The sequence below is a fragment of the Schistosoma mansoni genome, chromosome 4, assembly GCF_000237925.1.
Source record: "Schistosoma mansoni strain Puerto Rico chromosome 4, complete genome".
In the NCBI taxonomy this organism is placed as follows: Eukaryota; Metazoa; Platyhelminthes; class Trematoda; order Strigeidida; family Schistosomatidae; genus Schistosoma; species Schistosoma mansoni.
Genome location: NC_031498.1, coordinates 31,902,937 through 31,927,472, shown reverse-complemented (window position 1 = coordinate 31,927,472; position 24,536 = coordinate 31,902,937). Strand labels below are relative to the sequence as shown.

Genomic DNA, 24,536 nt, shown 5'->3' with positions numbered 1-24,536 from the left:
CGCAATTTAAGTCTGACCTACGACTTATTGTCCTGTTGTGAGAAAAGTCTCACAAAACGAAACGCTCAACATCATGAACTTGTTTACTCATATTAATTTTAGTTCTTGCATTTTTATTGCAAATCGATTGATGGAGCAGTGAAACTTCATCAGTTGAGATGGCTGGGACACGTGTTACGTATGCCCAACCACCGACTGCCCCGACGTGCAATTTTTTATGGTGTAAGAGTAGGTTGGAAGAAGGCTAGGGGTGACCAGATCAAAACGTGGCACAAATCCATGAAGTCACTAATAAGTGAACTGAGCCATGTTAGTAGGTGTTGACTACCTGGTTGGGATCCACGAGATGATAGCAATCGATGGTTAGAGACCTTGAATGACATGGCTCAAAATCGTTTGCGATGGCGAAGATGCATCCACTCTTTGTGTTCTACCAAATTCTAATCTCAATTCTTCATGTCTCTATCTTTTTTATTCTCTTCCCAAATTTATTTCACTGGATTATACTCCTTCAATAACATCCTCAAACCCTAATCTTCCACATTATTGCTTATACTCTTACTACTTCTACCACTATTAGATTTGACTCGACAACTGAATATCTGTGCTAATGTGGTATGGCAACTCGAACTGATGTACGTACGTACGAAGTTCTACGTTGTAACTGACTGATTGACTTAATAGTAATAAGCAGTCTAAAGATATATCCTTTCATTTTTGTTTTCCTCGTGTGTTGTGATCAGTATTTCTACCATAGTAATGATAAATTTATTTCACCATCGTATAACCCTTCTCCAACTTCCGTTTTTATTATTTGGCTTATTATACATAGGACTTCACTCTCCTTCCCAATATTCGAGTTTTCTTATGAGTGCCGCTTTTCGAAATTTCTATTCTGAACAGTTAGTCTATTTTCTAAATGTCCTGGATAACTTACTACGTCAATTGATGATATTTCTACTTTACATAACCCTATGCCAATTTCAGATATACATCTGGTACCATAATCCTACTTTTATTTACTTAGTTTGAGAGGAAGGACCATTATGGTTTAGATGATTATTGATTAAAATGTGGAATTTATAATCAGTTAAGGGCTCTGGCTCGAAACTGGTAGGTCCTCGGTTCGAATCTCGCGAGTGCGGGATCGTGGATGCGCACTGCTGAGGAGTCCCATAATAGGACGAAACGGCCGTCCAGTGCTTCCAGGTTTTTCATGTTGGTCTAGCTTCAATTGACTCATGATTTCAACTTTGAAAAATGTGGGATTTATATTAAAATTTAGAGAAAGATCATTTTTTGGAAATGAATATAAGTAAAACACTGAAGTCGATTTGAACTATGTATCAGTTATAAGCAAAGTAAAACATGGAACAAATGTGATTTTATCCGAGAAGGTATATCATATCAAAACAATGAGATGAAATTAATAAGGTCTTTAAGAATGAAATCGAATTAGTAATGGGCTCCCAAATGCCCTGGGGGAGAGTCCGCTCTCCCTCTCCAAATGCTCTCACATGGCCACGCGTATATAGCCTCTGCCACAGAAGTCCTACTCACTGCCTTCTCGTGCCACAGGTGTTGTTTACGAAATTGAGAGGACGAAAAGCGAATGTCAGGCGCTTTAACCGGGTTGGTGGATATAGAGAATCCACCTAGGGGAGTTGGAAAACCCTCATTCCAAACCAATGTTGCACATGGGCTCCAGTATCCTGAAGGAACGAATGGCGTATGAACCTATTGTTGGTCATCGGCTACCATGGGACTGCATCTCCTCACGATGTTCCGCTGCCTTGTGGATCAGATCTTTAGGTCAAAGGCTCCGGGTGTGGTCCCCTAAGAAAACCACCTGCTTCAGTTTTGGGACCTGGGCAGTATCCCAGCCCTCACACAAATCGAATGAGATTTGTGTGGTGCATATATATCTGGTGCCCCTTTGTACCAATATTTATGTGTTTAAATAATAAATAAATAAAATAATTTTTATGATGATGAAAAGCTTTATAAATCTCTTCATTTACTGGAATCATTGTCTTTCATTTGTTCACTCTCATCATTCTTACAAACCTAAAACCCAATAGCAGGACTGATTGTCGAGATGGAAGATAGTTAGACGTATGAATCGTTTCAATTAAAGTAATCTAATCATAAAATGTAGAAATTAGAATTCAATAATCTCAACGATTGAAATTTAGATAATTCCAGAGTTTCGTTTAGCTAACCGTTTCGAAATTCTTCAAAAGAAACATGATTGATGTTAGACCACCACTAAAAACCTGGAAGCACTGGATAGCCGTTTCGTCCTATTGTGGGACTCCTCAGCAGTGCCCACTCACAATCCTGTCGCGGGATTCGAACGCAAACCCAGGTTAGACAATAACAGTGTTGGATGCCGGTTCACTGGTCTAGTAGGTTAAGCGTTCGCGTGCCAGACTGAACGCCCTGGGTTCGACTTCGGCGAGTAGGATCGTAGATGCGTACTGTTGTGGAGTGCCACAATAGGACAAAAGTCATCCAGTACTTCCATGCTTTCAATGGTTATCTAACATCAACCGGTTCATGATCTCGATCGATAACTTAATAATCTCCATAACCCCATAAGGATAGTTAGTTATATTATCATAACTATTGATTAACAAGTAAGACCGTGGGCATCCACCAATTAGAAAATGAACACCAACAATAATTGAATTTTATTTAATCTTTATATCATAGTTATGTATGTGAATTATCTGGGGGGTTTTTTTACGCATAATCCAACTGATTTAGTTTACTCAAACACAAATAACGATAACATTTACTCATTGTTCTTTAATAACAATAGCGTACAGATACTGGGAGTAACAGGCGTAAGTAAGTAAATAAGTGTACAGATACATCCACACACACAGATAGAGACATACTGACATCTATAACATGGATAAACAATTTCAACATCAATTGGTTTCATTAACTTACTATTAAAAAAAAGTGAACATTTTTACTGGACAAGCGAATGTCCGGCGCTTTAACCGGGTTGGTGGACACAGAAAGTTCACCTAGGGGAGTTGGAAAACCCTGATTCCAAACCAATGGTGAACATGGGCTCCAGTATCCTGAAGGAATGAATGGCGTATGAACCAATCGTTGGTCACCGGCTACCATGGGGCTGCATCTCCTTACGATGCTCCACTGCCTTGTGGACTAGACCTTCAGGTCAAAGGCTCGGGGTGTGGCCCCCTAAGAAAACCACCTGTTTCAGTTTGGGCAGTATCACAGCCCTCACACAAACCAAATATGATTTGTGAGGCGCATATATATCTAGTGCTTTTTTGTACCAATATTTATGTGTTTAAATAATAACAATAAGTATCATTTTATTATTTTAGTGGAGTCTTATTTTCTGATCTGGATGGTTTAGTCGTAGAGTTTACATCGTCCTTCCGAACGACAACCTAAGAACGAACAAAATCAACTGCGTACAAACCTTATGCAAGAGATAGAGAAAGAGAGACAGGAAACACTACAACACACTTGTAACGCGGAAAAATGAAGAAAAATAGTTAAATACTATCTTTCAAAAGAACGGCTAACCAATTAACTTTATCAAAAAATATCAACGAAACGCATCAGCAGAAACAAAGTCAAGTACAGAAACCAACAAACAGATTATCCTGTCATATATAAAAGGCATACCAGGAATTCTAACAAGTTTGTTGAAGCCTTTTAGAATAGGTACAGCACACAAATCAACAAAATCACTTCAATTAATCTTATGCAAACCAAAGGACGAAATGACGAAAGAAGGAAAACCGAACATCATCTACAAAATAAATTGCTCCAACTGCGAAGAACATTACATCGGACAAAGTAAACGCCCCTTTCACCTTCGCCTGCACGAAAATCAATTGGCGGTCAAACGTCATGACGTAATCCTTGCTTACATCAATTCACACAGACAACTGTGGACACACATTCGATTGTAAAAATGTTGAGATTTTGGATTGAGGCGATTTTAATAACACCAGAGAATTTTTAGATGTTTGGCAATCGGGTCAATCATCAATTGACAAATATAGAGCCAAGAATCAAATCAATGGTAGATACAATCACAATAAGGAAGTAAACAATAAGAGATTAAAAGTCAACAATAACTAATCATGATCGAGGTCTACAGAATAAGTTGCGAGTCATATGCAGAGAAATTCGAACACTTCACTTCTACCTGAAGTTTGTCCTGGTGATATTGTTCAGAAGAACAAACAAAGCTCCACGACCAAACCGTCAAGCTTAGAGAATAAAACTCCACCAGTGGAGCTAATCCATGCCAGGTAGAGACAGGTATCTACCTCAGTACAATGGAAGATGGTCGCGCAATTTCGTGGATTAGTTGAGGTTAAACATTAATACTATTGGATGCCGGCCGGCTCAGTAGTCTAGAGGTTAAGTGCTCTGGCCCAAGGCTGGTAGGTCCTCGGTTCGAACCTCGTGAAGGCGGGATCGTGGATGCGCACTGCCACTGAGGAGTCCCACAATAGGAAGAAGCGGCCGTCCAGTGCTTCCAGGTTTTCCATGGTGGTCTAGCTTCAATTGACTCATGATCTCAACTATATAAAATTGTTCGCTTGAACTACAAATCTTTTCTTTCATCTCAATATTATTGTTTATATATGTATTCTTTGATAATGTTGGTTTTGATAATTTCCCCTTTGAAGAAGTTAAGACCCGTTTTGTTAAATGAAAACATTAGAATTGTTTAAATTGCAATCATTCAGATTATCTTCGATCAGTCAGTCAGCTACAACGTAGGATCAGACATACATATGCATCGGTCCAAGTTGTCATACCTTGTTACCATAACAAGATCAACACCGGATTCATAGAAATAGTTAATTTAATGGTGGTAATAAATAAAAGAAAGACTGTATATAAGGATATAGTACAGGAATAAAGACATATATGAAGTAATTTTAATCTCAAGGTTTAAGGGAAGATAAAGAGTGTATACACCTACGCCATTATGATCGATTCTGAGCCATGTCACACAGAGTCTCCAACCATTGTTTATGATAGTCACGCGGACCTCAACCAAGTAGTCTACATCTATCAACATGGCTTAGACTAGAAGTTAGTAACTTCAAGCACTGATGCTATGTTTTGGTTTGGCCACCCCCTAACTCTCTTCCAACCCTTTACTATCTTCCAGGTATTCAATATTCAATTTCTCTTCAAATCTTCTCGAATCCTCATTTCATATAAATTACTTAAATCATAAATCACTTGATTTATTAAAAATACCACCATTTTGTTTTCTACAAAAATTAAAAAAAATAATGACGGGGGGAGGGTGGGTGGACGTAAAATTTAATTTAATCACAGCTACAAGCTTTACTCATTTAAAAACAACAACAACAAAATGTATATGGAAACTATACAGAATTACATTGACTAGAAGAGTGAAGAACAAATGCCAATGTGACCTAAGCGTAAGATGGTTGTTTGTTTTTATACAGATTATTTATGTATAAATATAAATTCATTAAACTCAGTCAGTCAGCTACAACGTAGGATCAGGCACACTTATACATCGGTCCAAGTTGCCATACCTTGTTAGCATAACTAGCTTTTTAATTTTGGTAAATGAATTTGTTGAACATGACTTCGTAGAAATGGACGCCAACCACGTATGGTTTGTTGATTTTGACTAAGATAACGTTGACATTCATACCAATTATGAAAAGAATTTGATTCAGTAGCACCAATTAAATTTGCACCATGTACAGCCATAATACATCCAGTTAACTAGTGAAGAGAAAATGTATTGATGGTAAGATAATATATATAATGTTGATGATAGTAATAATAATTTTTTTTAATTATAGTGCCAATTCACTAGTACTCAAGAGGTCTAATTTACAAGGCAGTGAAGCATCGTGAGGAGATGCAGTCCCATAGTAGCCGGTGACTAACGATTGATTCATACGCCATTTGTTCCCTCAGGATCCTGGAGCCCATGTGTACCATTGGTTTGGAATCAGGGTTTTCCAACTCCCTTAGGTGAACCAACCGTGTCCATTAACATGGTTAAAGCGCCGGACATTCGTTTTTCATCCTCTCAATTTCGTAAACAACAGTCGTGGCATGAGAAGGCAGTGATTAGGACTTCCCTGTCAGAGGCTATATACGTGTGGCCATGTGAGAGCATTTTGAGAGAGAGAGCGGACTCTCCCCACTCTTGGCTGTATCAGGGCATTTGGGGGCCAATTCACTAGTACTCAAGAGATGAAGGTTAAATCATGTAGTCTGTTTCATGACTATGAGAATTGAGATTAGAAAAGTTAAAGTCAAACAATCATATCACTTTCAAAATACTTCTCATTTGTGACAATACAAATGTTCCATATCTATTTCTATTGTTCAGAATCGTGAAAGGGTTCTTCTAGAGGTACCTGAAAAGGAAATTCGGTTAGAAGTGACCTTAATGACCTGAGAGCATGACCGCAGTGCCCAAGGGACAACTGCTTGAGGTCGGTCGCATACGACCTTTTTGTAGGTAATTTTTGTGTTAGCTCCGTGCTTGTTGGGACTTTACAGCCGGAGACGGATATCCGTGGGATAAGGCGAGGTTTGCATGTTTAGAGTCGACATTTTATAACCCCACCCTTCCTTGTGGGAAGGTAGCATCGCTGTTATGCTGGTTGTCTGGAGGAAACACCGTACTGATGTCAAACCTCTGTACAGTCAGCAGTAGGACTTTACCTTCGGACCCTGGGTTTGCTGCTTCTAGTCTTACCGCTCTTCAACCGACCTGTCTGGCATGGTAGGATCTTGAGGAACGATTGTTCCAACCAGTACAGCTCGATTGGTTCATCACGATAGACAAGCCCGACCACCACGTCAAGGTAGCAGCAACGATCAGGAAATTTATTGTAGCGGCTATTCAATCTTAAAATAGGTAACCTAAAATTTTGAAAAGGTTGCTTAAACAAACTAAACAACACAACATCAGTTTTCAGTGATATCGTGCTCTTTAAGCGAGGTGGTTTAATTAAAAGCTTTTACTGTCGCTATGCCAAACATCACATAAGCTTCCGTAAAAAGTAGAGGCTGGTAATTTTATTCAGAACTATAATGAATACTTCATAATTAAACTATCTAGGCCAAAGAACACGACTCTAACTGAAAGTATCCATTTAAGCTGCACATCCCCTACATCATTTCAAAACAATTGCCAACTAATCAATACAACGGTAAAAATTGAAATCTTTTGAGGTGATCTCACTTTTACAATGATTGAAACATAACTTAAACAATAAGTTGAGTATAAATAACTAACAGTTAATTGATTATATTAGTTGAAAGTGTGAGTCAATTGAAGCTAGACCACCAGGGAAAACCTGGAAGCACTGTACGGCCGTTTCGTCCTATTGTGGGACTCCTCAGTAGTCCATCGGTTAAGTGCTCTGGCGCGAGACTGGTAGGTCCTGGGTTAGAATCTCGCGAGGCGAGGTCGTGAATGCGCACTGCCACTGAGGAGTCCCACAATAGGACGAAACGGCCGTCTAGTGCTTCCAGATTGTCCCTGGTGGTCTAGTTTCAATTGACTTACGCTTTCAACTATGAAAATACTAAATCTCCACAAAAAACCCCTTCTGATTATATTAATGACTTAAAATTCTTAGATTATTTTTTGAGTAATAATCATGACCCTTAAAAAATCGCCTATCAACCGGTCAAATAAAAGAATAAGGAAACGTCTAATTCACACTTTTTTTAACGAATTCTTCGACTTCACATTACTACTACTATCCATCACATGAAACTTACTTCAAATGGATAAGTATAATTATGTAATGTATAATATAATAACACACGTAAGATGTTCATATTTTCAGTAGATCTTCTACCTAATCCAAATATTAATAATCTGACCAGACGACAAGAACAATAATAAGCAGATGTTAAAATAATTTCACCAATTAAACGTGGTATAAAACCCTTGAATAATAGAAGAAAACAATTAAAAAAACAAGTGAAAATGAATGTTTTATAAATAAATAAAAATAAAACATGACTATGGTATTAGCCTAATGAAGTCGTCAACAATTAGACTTAACTATGTTAATAAATATAGATGACTTGGTTGGAGTCCGCGTGATTATCGTAGCCAATGATGAGAGACTATTAAATCGCGACACAACGAATCATTGTTTAACAATCAATTGAATGGAACTCGTCACTATATATTAACTTCACTGACTATGAGAAAGCATTGGACAGTGTAGGTAGAAGAACATTATGGAACCTTCTTCAATACTATGGAGTACCTGAGAAAATCGTCAATATGATATGGAATTAATACGACGGACTATACTGTAAAGTGGTTAATGGAGGACAGCTGATGGACGCACTCCAAATGAGGACCGGTGTCAGACAAGGATGCTTACTCTACCTCTTTCTCTTCCCTCTGGTAGTTGACTGGATTATAAAAACCTCCACATATGAGGGGAAGAGCAGAATACAATGGGTAACTTGAATGCAACTAGATGACTTGAACCTCACAGATGACCTATCTCTTCCATCACATACACATCAACACATACAGGCCAAGACAAACTGTGTAGCAGCAGCCTCTACAGCAGTAGGCCTCAACATACACAAAGAAAAAACCAAGATCCTCAAATAAGCACGGAGAACACCAAACCAATCACACGTGATAGAAAAACTCTGGAAGAGATGGAAACTTTCACACATTTAAGTAGCATCATCGATAAGCTGGGAGGATCTGATGCAAAAGTAAAGGCAAGGATTGGCAAAGCAAGGACCACATCCCTACAGTTGAAGAACATATGTAACTCAAAACAACTGTCAACCAGTATCAAAGTTACAATCTTCAATACGAATATCAAGAGACTTCTAATGTATGGAGCTAAAACTTTGAAAACCATCACAACCATCATCAAAAATTTACAAGTATTCATGAACAATTGTCCACACAAGGTATTCAATGTTCGTTCACCGGATACCATTAGTAACAACCTATTGTGGGAGAGAGAAAATCAGCTTCCAACTAAAGAGGAAATTAGGAAAAGACGTTAGAGGTGGATAGGACAAATATTATGGAAATCATCAAACTGCACTACGAGGCAAGCGCCAACTTGGGATCCTGAAGGGAAAAGGAAAAGGGGAAGACCAAGGAACATACTCTGTCGGAAAGTGGAGGCAGACATCAGAAGAACGAATAGCAACTGGAAAGAATTGCCCAGGACAGAATTGGTTGGACAATCCTGGTGGGCGGCCTATGCTCATCTACGAGGGGTAACAGACGTAAGTGACTAGGTAAATTAGTTAATTATCGATTGCGAATAAAACTGTACATAGTACAAATATACACTGTCAATGTTGTTTGACAACATCAGCACAATAAGCTGAAATAACAACCATAGTGTACACTACGTTAAGAAACTAAACATAAAAATATGATTTACAAGGAAAGAATACAAGCGAGAAATCGAAACACGAGATATTAATAAGACTGAATTGGTATTTACTTGATCAAAATGTTGGCTCTCATATGATACATTTAGCTTGCAGGCTAAGTATGCTTGATCGGTATACGTCTAAAATTTAAATTAATCTAACAGTAGCTGAGTAGTACATGTTTGTATACTTAGCTTTGAATTCCAGACTTTTTATTTAGTTATTATTTATTTAAACACATAAACATTGGTACAAGGAGGTACCAAATAGATATGCACTACATAAATCATTAGATTTATGTGAGGGCTGGGATAATGCCCGGGCGCCCAAACCGAGGCAGGTGGTTTTCTTAAGGGGCCACACCCGGAGCCTTTGACCTAAAAGCCTAATCCACAAGGCAGTGGAGCATCGCAAGGAGATGCAGTCCCATGGTAGCCAGTGACCAACGATTGGTTCATACACCATTTGTTCCTTCAGGTTACTAGAGCCCATGTGCACCACTGGTTTGGAATCAAGGTTTTCCAACTCCTCTAGGTAGACTCTCTGTGTACACTACACTTTTTACGTAAGAGGGTTACCCGAATCGAAGTGCAAGAAATAGGTACAAACCTGTGATCGTATATTGTCTTTTTTTAAAGCCAATCATTGAAAGAAAGAATGAGACAGGAATCAATAAAATGTGTCACAGGATAAAATAATAATCGCCTACCTGGAAAAATCCTAAAATACCATTTTCACGGTAAACAGCTCGAACAGCCATAGGAAAAAATGTATACTGAGTTTCTTTACCAATCAAAGCTGCAATCTGTCGGACAGTAATCACTAGATTAATAAAAACATAGACTATTATATGATTTCTAACATTTTAAAAGATAAGAAACTAAAGAATAAGAATCAGTAGATGTCTAAAATATTTGTTTGTGTGATCTACAATCTCTATGCCCTGTGTTATTGCTATAGTAAGGATAATCTGCTGAAAATCTTATGCAACAGACTTACCAATCATAACAATAGGTCGAAACAGGTCTCGGAAAGGCTACATAAAAATATGATACTAGTTTACAGCATTGATCTCAACTTCCAGGTGGGATTACGTGATATCCTCGTAATTGGTGATTATAGAACCGTAGGTGGCATAGCACCACCTGCAACACAGTCGATATGTTTATCTGCCTATCAAAGGATGAGTACATGGCTCGGTAGCCAACTCCCTATTAAACTAGAAACGGAAATTATGTACGTTATTAGTTGATTTTGGTCGGGAGGCTTCTAGTTTTATCTTGAAACCACCTACCATTGTGCGTCGAGGTAGGTGGAACGGTATAAATAACATGCGTTCCAGCCACCTCGATTGAAGATTCACTACTTCATAGATCGATTTACCATCTCTACCTAATAGCCTACTTTTGACCACAACATCGCTTACTTAGTGATCTAGAAATATACGAGAAATGCTTCACAAGTATCTATGACCAAAAACTAATGATCTACGATTATCCTCTATTTTTAAAGTCCAAATTTAACGAACATAAAACAAAACAAATAGGAGTACTGTGAAGTATACTCGCTCCTTTGTTGGTAGGAAAGTATTACTACTAAATCATATGTGACTTAAGTTGATGAAAGCCAGGTGAAGTTTCTAGATCAATACTGAGATTTCTCCGGACACCAACTCACCAGGGTTTATGAAACTTACAAAATAAGTAAAGTGTTTAAAATATATTTTCTCAAAACACTTTTGTCCCGAACTCCCATGTCCTTAAAATAATCAATGGGATAAAAAAAGATCTAGCAAAAAAAAAGAATAAGTACGTATTCAAACTAAAAAATATCACTTTTTGAACCCTAGTTAGGTCTTGATTTTGAGTATTTCTTCATACATTCCTTTTCATTCCATGTTTTTCAACCACGTTTCCAATGTTGATTCTTTCTCATTACCATTTTTACTACTAGTACTTGGACTCCTTAGCTACCCATCTTGTTCATTTTCTTTCGTTGTGCTGATGTGGTATGAGAACTTAGGCCAATACATTCTTGCCAGGCTCTACGTTATGACTGACCGACAGACTTTTTGGGTTGAAAGTTCAAACTACTCGGTATGAAACTCTACTTGACCTAAGTTTCTTGAGTTGGGATGTGTCATAAAGGTGTAACTGTAATATTTTGGGAACGTGGTCACGGGAAAGCGAATAATCTCCTGTACGACTGAAAAGTTTAAACCGGTTGATCACAGGGTAAGTGACCAATGTCATGTTTATCTAGTCTTTAGTGATAATTAATTTCTGTCGATCGGGTTTCAATGGATTTATCATCCTACGTGACTCGACATTACGAGCACTATGTTTTGATGTCGGGTGGTCGGTAGAGAACCATGGACCTGATTACCGTGCTAGTTAGTACTTATTAACAAGAAGTACCTGAATATAATGACAACCAGATGATACATGAATACGTATACACACATTAAGGTTGATAATGACAGTTTGTCCTATGGAAATGGGATATGCAAAACAAACAGAAGTATGCAAGATAAAATAGAACATACCATAAAATGGATGGCTGACTAAGACTTCCCAAAATTTCAGTGATAGTATCTCAGTAAATCTTTCAAAGAAAACTGGAAGTCTTGACTCTTCTAAAAGTCGTTCAGCTTGAAATTCTTTATTGGTTTGTTGACTAGCAGTGGGATGAATGACGATTTGTTTCTTATTGTAAAAATTACTTTCTGTTCGCATCCATATATTTGTTCTTCGTCTAAACGCTGCACGAAATATTTCCACAATAAAATCATGTGTAGCATTTGCAAACAATCCTGTTGATAACACCTTCCAAACACCTATTGTTTTCATTAAATGATAGGTATACTTGAAGAAATTTGGATAAACATAAATTGGAGATGATAAACCAAATAGAGCAAGAGGTGAACTGAACTGAACTGGTGCCAATGGTTCATAGCCTAACTTGATAAGAGTCCAAGCAACACGAAAAGGATTAGCTAATTGTCTCAGAAAGTAAGCTTCAATGCCAACTACAGGTTGTTGTTCTACATAAGGTACAATTGTATACGATACATATTGTGATGAAAATTCATCAGTATCACTGTCAATCATGGAGTCTAGAAAATGGACAAAATGTAAATAATTTATATAGTATTGGTCATGAAAATGAAAAACTAAGATCTAAGGTATGTTTACCACGTCACAATATTACACCATCAAGTGATGAAGTGAAAATAAAAATAAAGATTGAACAAGTTGAAATAATGGTTAGTTATTATTAACGTGCAACCCTGGATGAGTGTGTTATGGTTTAAGTTGGTGCACCACAAAATGAAGCATAGGAAGAGGAAAAACTCCGAAACTAACGAAAACTTAAACATGAGAAATACATTCCAAGCGAAACAAATGGAACCACAAACTAAATAGTTAAACATAATACTAAACCAAGGTTTGAGAGAAATATACAAAATAAGTGCAACTGCTCCATTTTGACTGAATCACACCCAATGTTGTTTGGATTATATGGGATTATATTTGCAGATGATGGAAAATTTTGGGAAACGAGTAAACCGTTTCCTTTTGTTTTATCACAGAATGCGAGATCTTATTTATTTCTTACTTTGAATAATGACTTGGTTACTAAAATGTTCTGCCTTATTCTTTCTTTGAGTAATATTCACTTATGAAGGTTTGAAAGTCGATTAAATCAAGTCCTGAGCATTTCTCTGTAAGATTTTAACTTAGTAAGATCAGCTTTCCTATTTATGTTTTTAAAGCGATCCTTTTACCCTGACAGCTTGGGAAGGACAAGAGGCTGAGTGGCCTGTATTAGTCCTGACAATGGTGAAATCTCAGTTGATTCAACTTACTTTCGAATGTGTCGACAGATGGAGCCTCAATCATGTGTTGAGGTAACGAGTTCCATTTGCTGACGATTTGATGGAAAAGTTGACAGTTAGCCGATAAGTAACTTGTTCTGGGCTTGTGAACTTTTTTAGTGTCCTCATAAATTTTCTGTTTTGGAAGACAAGAAAAATGAGGACATATCAGATGCAGATTCATCATTAATTAAAAACTGTGATCAGGTCATTCCTGGCTCTTATCTACGACAAGGGAAATAGGTTTGGTTTAGTCAGTCACCGTGATGGACACGGTGGATCAGATGCAGATGTGAGGGCGAGGATCGGCAAAGCAAGAGCAGCATATTTACTACTGAAAAACATCTGAAACTCAAAACAATCGTCAACCAACACCAAGGCTAGAATTTTCAATACAAATGTCAAGACAGTTCTACTGTATGGGGCGGAGACGTGGAGAACTACGAAAGCCATCATCCAGAAGATACAAGTGTTTATTAACAGTTGTCTACGCAAAATATTTCGGATCCGATGGCCAGACACTATCGACAACAAGTTACTGTGGGAGACAACAAACCAGATTCCATCCAGTAGAGGAAGAAATCAGGAAGAAGCGTTGGAAGTGGATTGAGCATACTTTGAGGAAATCACCCAATTGTGTCGCAAGACAAGCCCTCACATGGAATCCTGAAGGTCAAAGGAGAAGAGGAAGACCAAAGAACACATTACACCGAGAAATGGAGACAGACATGAGAAGAATGAACAAAAAATGGATAGAACTAGAAAGGAAGGCCCAGGACAGAGTGGGTTGGAGACTGCTGGTCGGCGGCCTATGCTCCATTGAGAGTAAGTAAGTGGCATTAAGTATTTTTCATTTGGCGATTAAAATACCATTTTAGCAGCCTGGCTTAGCCTTATTTCAAGTCCGCTTGGCTACCTAGTCTACGAATCTTCAGCAAGGTAACCTGAAAGATATCTTGAGGCATCTGCTAGTTAAGTAGATCTTTTATCAACCCAATGTCATGCTCAACGAGTTTTGGGCTGAGCCTTCTCTCTCTTTGACTATAAAAGATGTCTGACCTGACATTAAGATAATTCACTAATTTCTTAACTAGTGTTTTTCTTTAATGACATGAGGTAGTTTTTCACCCATGACTTGTGTCCAATCACCAGTTTCCATAGGAGTAGCTACACACACAGTGAAACCTGGATGACTAGGGCGGTCAGGTTTTTGTTTCTCCTGCCGAAAACAGACCTAGCCCTGCGAGTGAATCCTTCAGGCGTCTTCCAAATGCTTTCACTTTGCAAACTGGGTGCAAAAGAAATCTGCTTTTTTAAGCTTTTACTGCTGAAAAACCACTATGAAGCAAGTATTTCTTCCTTTGACCCATGTAAAACAATAGAATTTGGGCTTATTGGTGATGACAACACACCCATCTTTGTATCGACAAAGAGAGCATCATTAGACCCGTCTCGATTGCGCTTGCTAATATGCCTTTTAGCAGCGTAAAACATTGCAGTGGTTTTGAAAGGCAAGCTCTTTGTATCCGATTCTCGTTGCTAGCATAACCATACTCATCCACTCTCACGAAACCATTTTATGGCCGAAGAAGTTGGATTTGTATAAACTTACTGCTACCACATTTTGCACTTAACGCACTGTATGCCACATTCCAAAGGATATTTATAGCCTAGATGTTGATCATTGCATTTTTTAGACTGTGTAGTTATCAGTCAGACGTTTAAAAATAGCTTAGGCACTCACACACGTTGACACAAAAGCTGGAAACCAGAAAATAAGGTGAACTATAGTTCACCAGGCTTTCCTGTGATATCTGTAGAAAATTGTGAAGTATTGCATTAAAACGATACATTTTATCAATAGATGTAGACGGAGTTCAACAGAGTAACATGAGTTTATGGGGAAATATTGGAGAAATCCACAATGTTTTGGGAAAATATTGTGGGATTCCCCAAAACTTCGGGTTTTTCCCAATATTTCCCCAGAACCCCATGATACTTTGCGGATATCCGTCTATATTTATTGATAAAACCCCACGTTTTCCCTAATTGGGGGAAATCTTCCTAAAATGTATCGTTTCAATGCAATACTTCACCTAAGCGCAACACATGTTCCTGCAGGAACAAAACTAGTGTACTCAATTAAAGAACGTGTGCAAAACTACTTCCAAAAGGTAACGAAACCTTTGGCGTTTCTTTAACTAAAAATCAGCTCAATTAAAGTGAAAACGGTGGTCTTGATGCGTAATAAACGATCAAAACAATATATCTAACACAGTGAGGTACCACCGCACTCTTAAATAGAGCTCCCTTATTTCAGCGATAAGATGTTCGGCATCCTCAAGGTCGTGCGGTAAATACTTCTGAAGGAATGTTCACATGGATATTGCCTTCGAATTGGCTTGTGAAGCACTGAGATGTAATGAAGTCCCAGTAGGGTGTGCTTTTGTTTATAATGGAGAAGTAATTGCATCTGGTCGCAACGAAGTAACTCATTAGTAGGAGTTTTGTGATTTCTAGGTGAATGCAACTAGAGATGCTACTCAACATGCCGAGATGGTGACAATTAGACGACTAGAACAGTGGTGTCGAAATAACCAAAAAGAACTTGACAAGATTTTGGTCGAATGTGACCTTTTCGTTACAGTAGAACCCTGCATTATGTGTACGGCTGCAGTGTGATCAGTTTCAAAGGGTTTCAAATGGTTATGGATGGAATAAAAGCTTTCACTCAACAGGCTTCTGTATCTAGTAACAGTAGAACACCGACACCTCCAGATAATAACCCATTTAGCCCCTGCTTAAAAAAGATAGTGAACTTTTGGAAAAGTTCAGAGAATAACAACTAAGCTGATATCCGGAATAGCGAAACTCCCGTATGATACTTGATTGGCTAAACTAAACCTATTCCCGTTGTAATATCGACGAACTGGAGATGGATTGATTACGGTTCCCAAATTACCTGGTACCAAACTTGCACCTCATATACCTCATTTTTCGTCTTCAAAATCGGAGAATTTACGGGGAAACTCCAAAAAACACAAGCACAGGACAACTTACTTGTTGGCTGAATATCGAATTTTCAAACGAATCAAGAACGAGTGGAGTTTATTACCGTGACACGTGACTGAAGCATCATTTTTCGGCTCTCTCAAAGAACGTCGGGTCAAATGAGAGACCATCGTTGCAAGGACTAAACCAAGTAATCAAACCTCATGTAATTTCCAAACCAAAATTGAACAAATAAAAAAAACAGAAGAAAATAGTTTGTGGCGATATACTATCCTTAGTCCTTAAGAACATGCCAATTTTTGTGTTAAAGGACTCCTGGGAAGTCTCTTGGGATGGCTCATCCGGCAGAGAATTCCAGCATTTGACTACTCTTAAGGAGTAGAAGGTGTATCTACAGTTCGTTCTTTGGTGTTGTGTCTCCAGTTTCTGGATGTTACCCCTAAGATTTGTGTTGGGACCAAGCCTAATTAAATGTTTAAGTAGATGCAAAGAAGTGCTTGGAACGCTGTAAGTCATTAGAAGGTTACCTATGAGGTGCCTATACCCTAGTGAATAAAAGGTCCAATGACTGGAGGCGTTCTTCATAAGGCTTGAATTTGAGTCTCCGAACTGATTTCGTGGCTCGCCATTAGATACGTTCCAGAATGTCCTTATCTTTTTGGAACGAATGTTTCTGTACTCTAAATGGGGTCGAATAAAACTCTTGAAGATCACGCAGAAAGTTTTTCCGTCGAACTGGCCGAAAATGCGAGTCAACGTGACTAGTTTGAGGTTTGCTTGGAATGCATTTTTGTCACAGTCAGCGTAAGACTTTAGATCATAGGGAACCAACACTCCTAGATCTTTTTCAACTTGGGTACTTCAAGAGGAGAATTACCCAAGTTGTACTTGTCGTCTGCAATATGTCTCAAATGGACTACTTTACACGTTGAAGTGTTAAAGACAAGTCCTTTGTCATCTGCCCAACTTTAAAGTCGAGTCAGATCCTCCTGATGTCTCAGATAATCTTTTTAGTTGCAAACTTCTCTCTAGAGTTTCAAATCATCAGCGAAGAGTAATAAATCTGACGATACCTGTTGTGGAAGATCGTTTATATAAATCAAGAAAAGAAGAGGTCCTAGTACTGAACCCTGGGTGAACTCACCAGGACATTCCATAGCCTAAGAGAAAGTAAAGTTGAACCTGAACCAAAATGTTGACTATTTAGATGTGAAGTAAGCCAGTCAACTAACGGTGATTCGATACCTAATCGTTTGAATTTATTGATGAGACATATATGATTGACCTTATCAAAAGCTTTTGAGAATTCAAGGTTTATGATACCAACCTCCCCCTTGCGATCAGAGACGAGTGTCCATCTATTCACTGCAGTCAGTAGTTTGTCTATACAAGAGTGACCTTCCCCGAAACCGTACTGATGAGGTGAAAAGAAGTTTACGGATAGCAAATAGTCGTGCATACCGTCGCACATCAGGGACTCCAAACTTTTTAGGGGGATAAGAGAAGTACCATCGACCTGTAGCTTGAAAGTTTGCTGCGTCGACCTCCTTTGAAAATTGGTGTGATGTGAGCCAGCTTCTAATTTTCTGGTAGTGTGCCTCTACTTGCAGAATGTTAAAACGTCACACTGAGCGGTGTTTCCTAGGTTGAAGCTGCTTCCCTCAGTAGAGCAGAATGGACCATATCCGCGTCAGAATAATTAATGGAATTATGTCCCTGTTCGGTAGTAGTACATTTATCTTTGTTACCACTATAATAGACCCGGTCCCGAAATTGTGGATTTGTCATGACGTAATGACCTAATGTACAAGATCTTACATGGAAGCCACATCATTGTCCACACTGACTCTTCGTATCGTGACAACCAAGGATACGATGTTTAGCACTTCCTAATTGGCGACCTGTTTAAACATCTGGGCTACCTGTTCCTGTCATCTAGATATTTCAACAAGTTATCTAATTTCGTTCGTTTTAATACATCATTATGCCTACTAATTGCACAACCTATTCAGGTGCATTTCTGAAAAGTGTAAGACCTTTCGCTGTAAAGGTTACAGAAGGCTTAATCAGAGATATCGTGGTTGCTGGCAATATACAGCGAGAAGAATGTACATTATTCAGATGTCGATTGACTGGGCTGCTGACTTTCAACTGGCGATCACTCAATATTTATCGTCAGGAAGGACGAAGAAGTAAGAAACGGAAATTTGTTGAAGTACTTTGTGCTGAGAATTCTATATTGTACCAAAAATATAATATTGAATAAAGCTAATAATAATAATAACACATTTAGGTTGAGGACAGAATAATACACCTAAATGTGAATAGGTTTTTTTACACATATGACCATGTCTACATGGCTGAGCCATGCCATACCGATCAATTGGTACCTCGTTCACCATTGTTGACCTTCTCTTAATGCTACATATTGAATGCCAATCTTCTCAGTAACTATACACCCAGCTTCGAAGGTCGTATGGCCAGTGACAAACACCACCACAAATAGTCTTCGTTTAGGTGCTGCAGCTTCTGGTACACCAAGCCAAACCTCAGGTTCACTTCTGAGAGTCCTGTGGAGTTGCGGATGAAGCTTTCACCAATGTAGTTAGTGTAGGTCGATTGAAAACGTCCAAAAGTACTGTTCTGCCCGAAGGCCAGCGGCGTCGCCATCGTTGTTGGTCGGGCCATTCGGACCTACAGTTAGGGAACCCCGGTTTCAGCTTATCGAAGGGAAACTGCATGACGGAATAAGCTTTTCGGACTGAAGACAAATTTATCGATAAGCTTTATCTGGTACCGAAACCTGTATTCGCTTATTGCTTTTGTGCATTGTTCCCTTGCTTGTCTGGATTGCCTGTATGTGCTGTTGTTACCAGTTCGTTTGTATTCCGCCCAGTGGTGCCTTCTATGACTTGGCAGACGAAGAGTGCGATTCCTGATGGCCGCAAGTTGCTTGTAGTTCTTGGGGACCGTTTGCGGAACAGATTGCTAGTTAGCACATAAAATCGTGTGCAGTAAGAAATCCCAATGGACACCCACATCAAGTTCAGGGGGAAATTCCCCATCCACCTGTTCTGGATTGTCCTGTACAGCTGATACATCCATCCGTTTGAAATTCCAGCGCCTGTTGTCTGTAGGACGTCTTAGCTCAATTTTACTGACAAACCTGAAAGCTATGACGGTATGATCACTTATACTCAGAGGAGTCAAGAGTGAGAGGTTGTCAATTAGGAATTCTTCGTTTGTAAATACGCAATCTATTCGCGGTGGCGTCTGACTACTTCTTCAACGAGCTGCTGACTTAACATTTTCGAATAATCTTAGATCTCCAATGAGATTGAAGAACCGAGCTTCAGTAGAGTTGTCCCGCGATGTTGACTTGGGGGAGATTAGAGTCTCCTGGAATCAGGATATTAGTACATCCGAGATGAGTAGGGAGGAATAATCCTTCCAGCATACGGCTGTCTTACTCGATGTCAGCAGTGGGTTTCCTGTAGATGACTCCAACTAGACACTTTGAGGTGTTATACAACCTTACTGAGCACCATACGGATTCGTCAAGATTGGTAAACTCTTGGTTGTTCACTTGATATATAGCGTGTAACATCAACAGCACAGTAAATAAAAGACGACGTTTTATTTAAAATTACTGACTGATTCATAGTCGACTCCAACTAGTTTTTGTACCGGAGTCGGCGTTGGAGTAAATCCCCCGAAGAGATGGACATAATCTCTCAGCTAATTCAGCCTCTAAATAACTGCAGCTGTTCAAAATAAACGATGTCGGCCAAGACCACAATCAGCCGGTAGTTTTAAATAAAAATCCGCTTAAGTAAAAATCTTATTGTGTTGACGATGTTACACTGCTTCTTCCTCTTTTAGGCGTTGTCCTCATTTGCTCGCAATAATCTCCATAGAAAAACTGTGTCCTTTAGGTGCTTTTTGAGGTTAACAATCGATACTCCGAAAGCAGTGTGGTAATATTTCATTAAGAACAAAGAAGTGTTAATTTAACAGGAATGTCGACCTAAACTACCGTATCGAAACACAAAACGTAATGCAAAATTACAACAGGATACAAGTTAATTCTCCTCTTCAACTTTAAAATCTGTGGCAAATCAAACACAACATAATCGTAAGTCACTTTTTTGAAAAAGGGTAACGTAGACATAAAATCTGGTAGACCATATATCGTACATAGTCGTTCCCCGGGCTTTAAGCTGTCGTTCCAAATAATCATAGTCCAGAATAGCCTGTGGTATCTTTTATTTCACACCTGGATCCTGTGAATTCTTAATATTTGACATAATTCTTTAGAAAGTATGCTCTCAAAGTTGGCACCATTATTCGAGAGTAGCTGAACTGGGGCGCCCTTATTAGCAATCCAAATTTCCAAAACCACTCTGGCTACTGTTTGAGCATCCATACTTTCTAGAGGAACCGCCCCACACTACCTCGTAAAATGATCAGCCATAACTGAAATATATTTATTTTACCTACCTGTTTCCCATAATGGCCCAATGATGTTAACACTCATTACTTCGCTCAGGCGACCCAATTTCACAATTAATAGGCGTGCTTGCAGGTTGTCTCTTAAGCTCTTAATCACTCGACAGATCTTACAAGCCCTGGCATAGACCTATTTGCCCCCCCTTTGTTTTGCCCACCAGCATATAGGTCTAAAGGCTTCCACTTTATTTCGACCTCCATGACCCAAGTCTTCACGAACTTTGTTCAAGGCACCACCGACCACTGATTATAAAAATGCTAATTGTCTCGAAAAGTAGGGTTCATGATGGAAATATAATACTCTACTTATTATTACTTGAAATCTTCACATAGATTATCGACATCTACCATCAAACTCAAACCTTGGATTTCTTCTGGAGATGTCTGAGAGCGCTGGTTTTTGAAAGCATTAAACACCCTTGAATTTGTAGAATTATGGTCTAATTCGTTAATAGTATTGCTCTAATAATAGACCTAATTCTAAAATTGTAGATGTGATTGCCTTATCTATAAGATCTTACGTGGAAGTCACATCACTGTCTATACTGACTCGTCTTATCATAGTCATCATCAATATATGATGAGGAACACAGTTAGGCTGAAGATAGAACAATACATTTAATATGAACAAAATAAATGTTGCACAAGAGTGACCACGACTGCAAGGCTGATCTGTGCCGTCCGACAAGTTGAATTTCGAATGAACGTTACCGCGTCCACCACTATTGGCCTCCTCTTAACGTTACATGTTCAAGGTCTATTCTCCAAGTTATCTCATGTTCAGCCTTGAGGGTTGTGATTAAGATCCGATACTATTACAAATGTATTGGGTATATTGCATGAATATGAGCAGATTCATATCCCTCATACTTTTCAGCTCCATTATATTCGTTGTCTGCATGACGTGCGAAGGAAAGTTCTCATGTTGTTTAGCTGCTCAGTGTGACGAGGAGTCCGCATTCTGATGCTGTTTACCAGACCGATTGGTAAATTCATAGTCATATTCTTGCAAGCACTCTTGCTACCAAGCTATTCGCCCCTGGGAATATCTAAAATTTTGTAACTACATTGAAGCTTTACTTACGTCCCAATAAGTAGTGCCGGAAGTAGCGTACAGATTAAACAACTGCTAGCATCTCTTTATGTGCTGTACAATAAGTTTTCTGGCTTATGTAGCATTTGGCTTCCATAAACAATAACTTTTTTACCGTCCGAAGAAACTTGTGATAACACCGCACCAATAGCTTGGTCCCTTGCATAGGTGTGAAGGGTGAAACGACCAGCAGCGGGAGAACATTTCGAATATGCTGGAATTGGTGTTGAACACAACAGCTCTTATCAGTCCATTAAAAGTTAACATCCATTCCCAGAAACTTATGGAGAGAATTTGCAATCTCCGGAACATCCTTGGATAAACCTTTTATAATAAGTTGCTAAACCTAGAGAGCTACGCAGTTCATTAGAATTTTGTGAGACAATCCAGTTTCCAACAATATCAAATTCCCCGCTATTCAAGTGCATTCCTTAACCGTTAACGACGTAACCTGTGAATTTAATTTGCTTCCTCAACAGACAGAATTTCGATGGTCGTACTTTTAAACAAAATTTATGAAGGTGCTCCAAAACTATTCACAAATTTTCTAAATGTTCTCGATCAGCTGCCTTACGTACTATTGCATAAAACAGATGCACCAGAAAAGCGTGTGGAACTAACCCAGGCAGTGTTGTATGCATTAATCTTTGGAAAATAGAAGGTACACTAGTTAGTCCGGACGGCATTGTTTGGAATTCATTTGAACTTGATGGTATTGTGAAAGCCTTCTGATGTCGACCAGCTGGATGTACTTCAACTTGCCAACAGTCAGATGCTAAATCTAGCGTTAGGAACCACTTCGAACCAACCAGCGCACCTAAAGCATAGTCTATTCGTGGCAACGAGAAAGGACTACGTTCACACAAAAACGCCTTTCAAACAAACCTTGCACTAGTAACATTGAAGCACAGTTTTGGCCAGTTTGATGGTAGAACTTTCCACATAATCTTAAACAGTTTTGTTCGTCTCCATTTAGAGTACGAAAACATAGTATTTCTTCCCTCCTTCTAAAAGGATAAGGACACTCTGGAATGTATCCAACGTTGAGCCACGAAATCAGTTCGGAGACTCAAGTTCAAACCTTATGAAGAGCGCCTCCAGAACTTGACCTTTACCCGTTAAAGTACAGGCGTCTAAGAGGTGACCTTCCTATGACTTACAGTATCCTTAACACTTCTGGTCATCCCCTTAAACATCTACTTGAGCTTAGTCACAACGCTAACCTTAGGGGTAACATCCAGAAACTGGAGACACAACACCAAAGAACGAACTGTAGATACACCTTCTACTCCTTAAGAGTAGTCAAATGCTGGAATTCTCTGCCGGATGAGCCATCCCAAGAGACTTCCCAGGAGTCCTTTAACACAAAAATTGGCATGTTCTTAGGGACTAAGGATAGTATTTTTTCTCTTTTATTGGTAAATATAACTGGACAGCGTGACCGTTAAAGAACTCGATTTCTTTGGACTGCTAATTAAGCTTGACATAGGCAAATCCACTGGACCAGATGAACTGCATCCTAGGTTACTAAAGGAATTAGCTAACTTTGTTGCGAACCCTTTAAGTATATGTTTTAATTTATCCGTAACCCAGGGTCGTTTACCAAAAGACTGGAAGAACGCCATAGTAAGTCCTGTCTTCAAAACAGGTACAAAACATAAGCCTGAGAATTACCGGCCCATTAGTCTAACTAGTGTGGTTGTTAAAATCTTGGAAAAGATTATTCGGAAGGAGCTTTTTAAGTATTTCGATGAAAGCCGGATCGTCTCGGAGAAGCATCATGGTTTTAGAACAGGCTACTCTTGTCTCACTAACTTATTAGTCGCTCGTGAAAGCTGGTGCGCTCTTAAGGACCAAAAGTTACCTGTAGACATAGCTTACACCGACTTCAGCAAAGCTTTCGACAAAGTTACGCATAACCGGCTGTTATATAAGCTAAGGAATGTCGGGATTGGAAGAAATCTATTGATGTGGATAAAAGACTTCCTAGTTGGGCGTCGACAGAAAGTACGGGTGAACTCCAAGTTGTCTAGCTTGGAAACTGTGCTTAGTGGAGTCCCCCAGGGTACAGTTTTGGGGCCAGTGTTATTCCTCCTGTACGTAAATGACATCCCTCGTCCGCTATCGTCATCGGTCTTGCTCTATGCTGACGATGTCAAGATATGGAGAGCGATACAAAGTAAGGGTGATAGCTTAGAACTCCAAAATGACCTGGAGAAATTATCTGAATGGTCCCAAACCTGGCAATTGCCGATAAATACTTCCAAGTGTATTGTGATGCTGATGATGCAACGGATATTCTAGTTTTACAACTGGATACCAGTAGCACCTTCTATGTTTGATCGTTCCCAGTCAGATAGAAATCAGAAGTCAGACGAGAGGAGGCAGGAAAGATATATTTGATTCGTTACCAATATATCGAGGACCTTTTCTATGAGCTGGCTAATGAAACGTAGGAGCTGTGTCCCACGCCGAGTCGAAACGTGATCTGGTGCGGATGCATGACCGAAAGCCTTCAGCTAAACAAGTCCACTTAAACAACGTGGTCAGCATCCAATGTCGAACACTTAATGAGCTATTGATTTT

At 39.0% G+C, this 24,536-nt stretch overlaps 2 protein-coding genes across 2 annotated transcripts; one reads left to right on the top strand and one right to left on the bottom strand.

Annotated features, from left to right (window-relative positions):
• Positions 1-5,311: 5,311 nt before the first annotated feature.
• On the bottom strand, positions 5,312-12,575 carry Smp_053800 (putative mitochondrial carrier). The gene is made up of 4 exons (XM_018797508.1): positions 12,005-12,575; positions 10,169-10,281; positions 7,807-7,977; positions 5,312-5,781 (listed from the first exon to the last, which is right to left on the bottom strand). The coding sequence occupies exons 1-4, from the start codon at positions 12,567-12,569 to the stop codon at positions 5,599-5,601; spliced, it is 1,032 nt and encodes a 343-aa protein (XP_018652543.1). The 5' UTR covers positions 12,570-12,575; the 3' UTR covers positions 5,312-5,598.
• Positions 12,576-15,715: 3,140 nt separating this feature from the next.
• On the top strand, positions 15,716-16,018 carry Smp_053790 (cytidine/deoxycytidylate deaminase-related; the record flags this gene model as incomplete). Its single annotated transcript, XM_018797507.1, has 2 exons — positions 15,716-15,823; positions 15,857-16,018. The coding sequence occupies 2 exons, from the start codon at positions 15,716-15,718 to the stop codon at positions 16,016-16,018; spliced, it is 270 nt and encodes an 89-aa protein (XP_018652542.1).
• Positions 16,019-24,536: the final 8,518 nt, after the last annotated feature.

Bases quoted from the DNA above. Each gene is read 5' to 3' on its own strand.
- Smp_053800 (XM_018797508.1), bottom strand. From the start codon at position 12,569: ATGATTGACAGTGATACTGATGAATTTTCATCACAATATGTATCGTAT. The intron at 7,978-10,168 runs GTAGGCGATTAT...CTATTATTCAAG, and splicing joins GTATTTTAGGATTTTTCCAG to GGTTTTATACCACGTTTAAT. The intron at 5,782-7,806 runs GTAAGTTTCATG...TCTCTTCACTAG, and splicing joins ATTATACTTATCCATTTGAA to TTAACTGGATGTATTATGGC.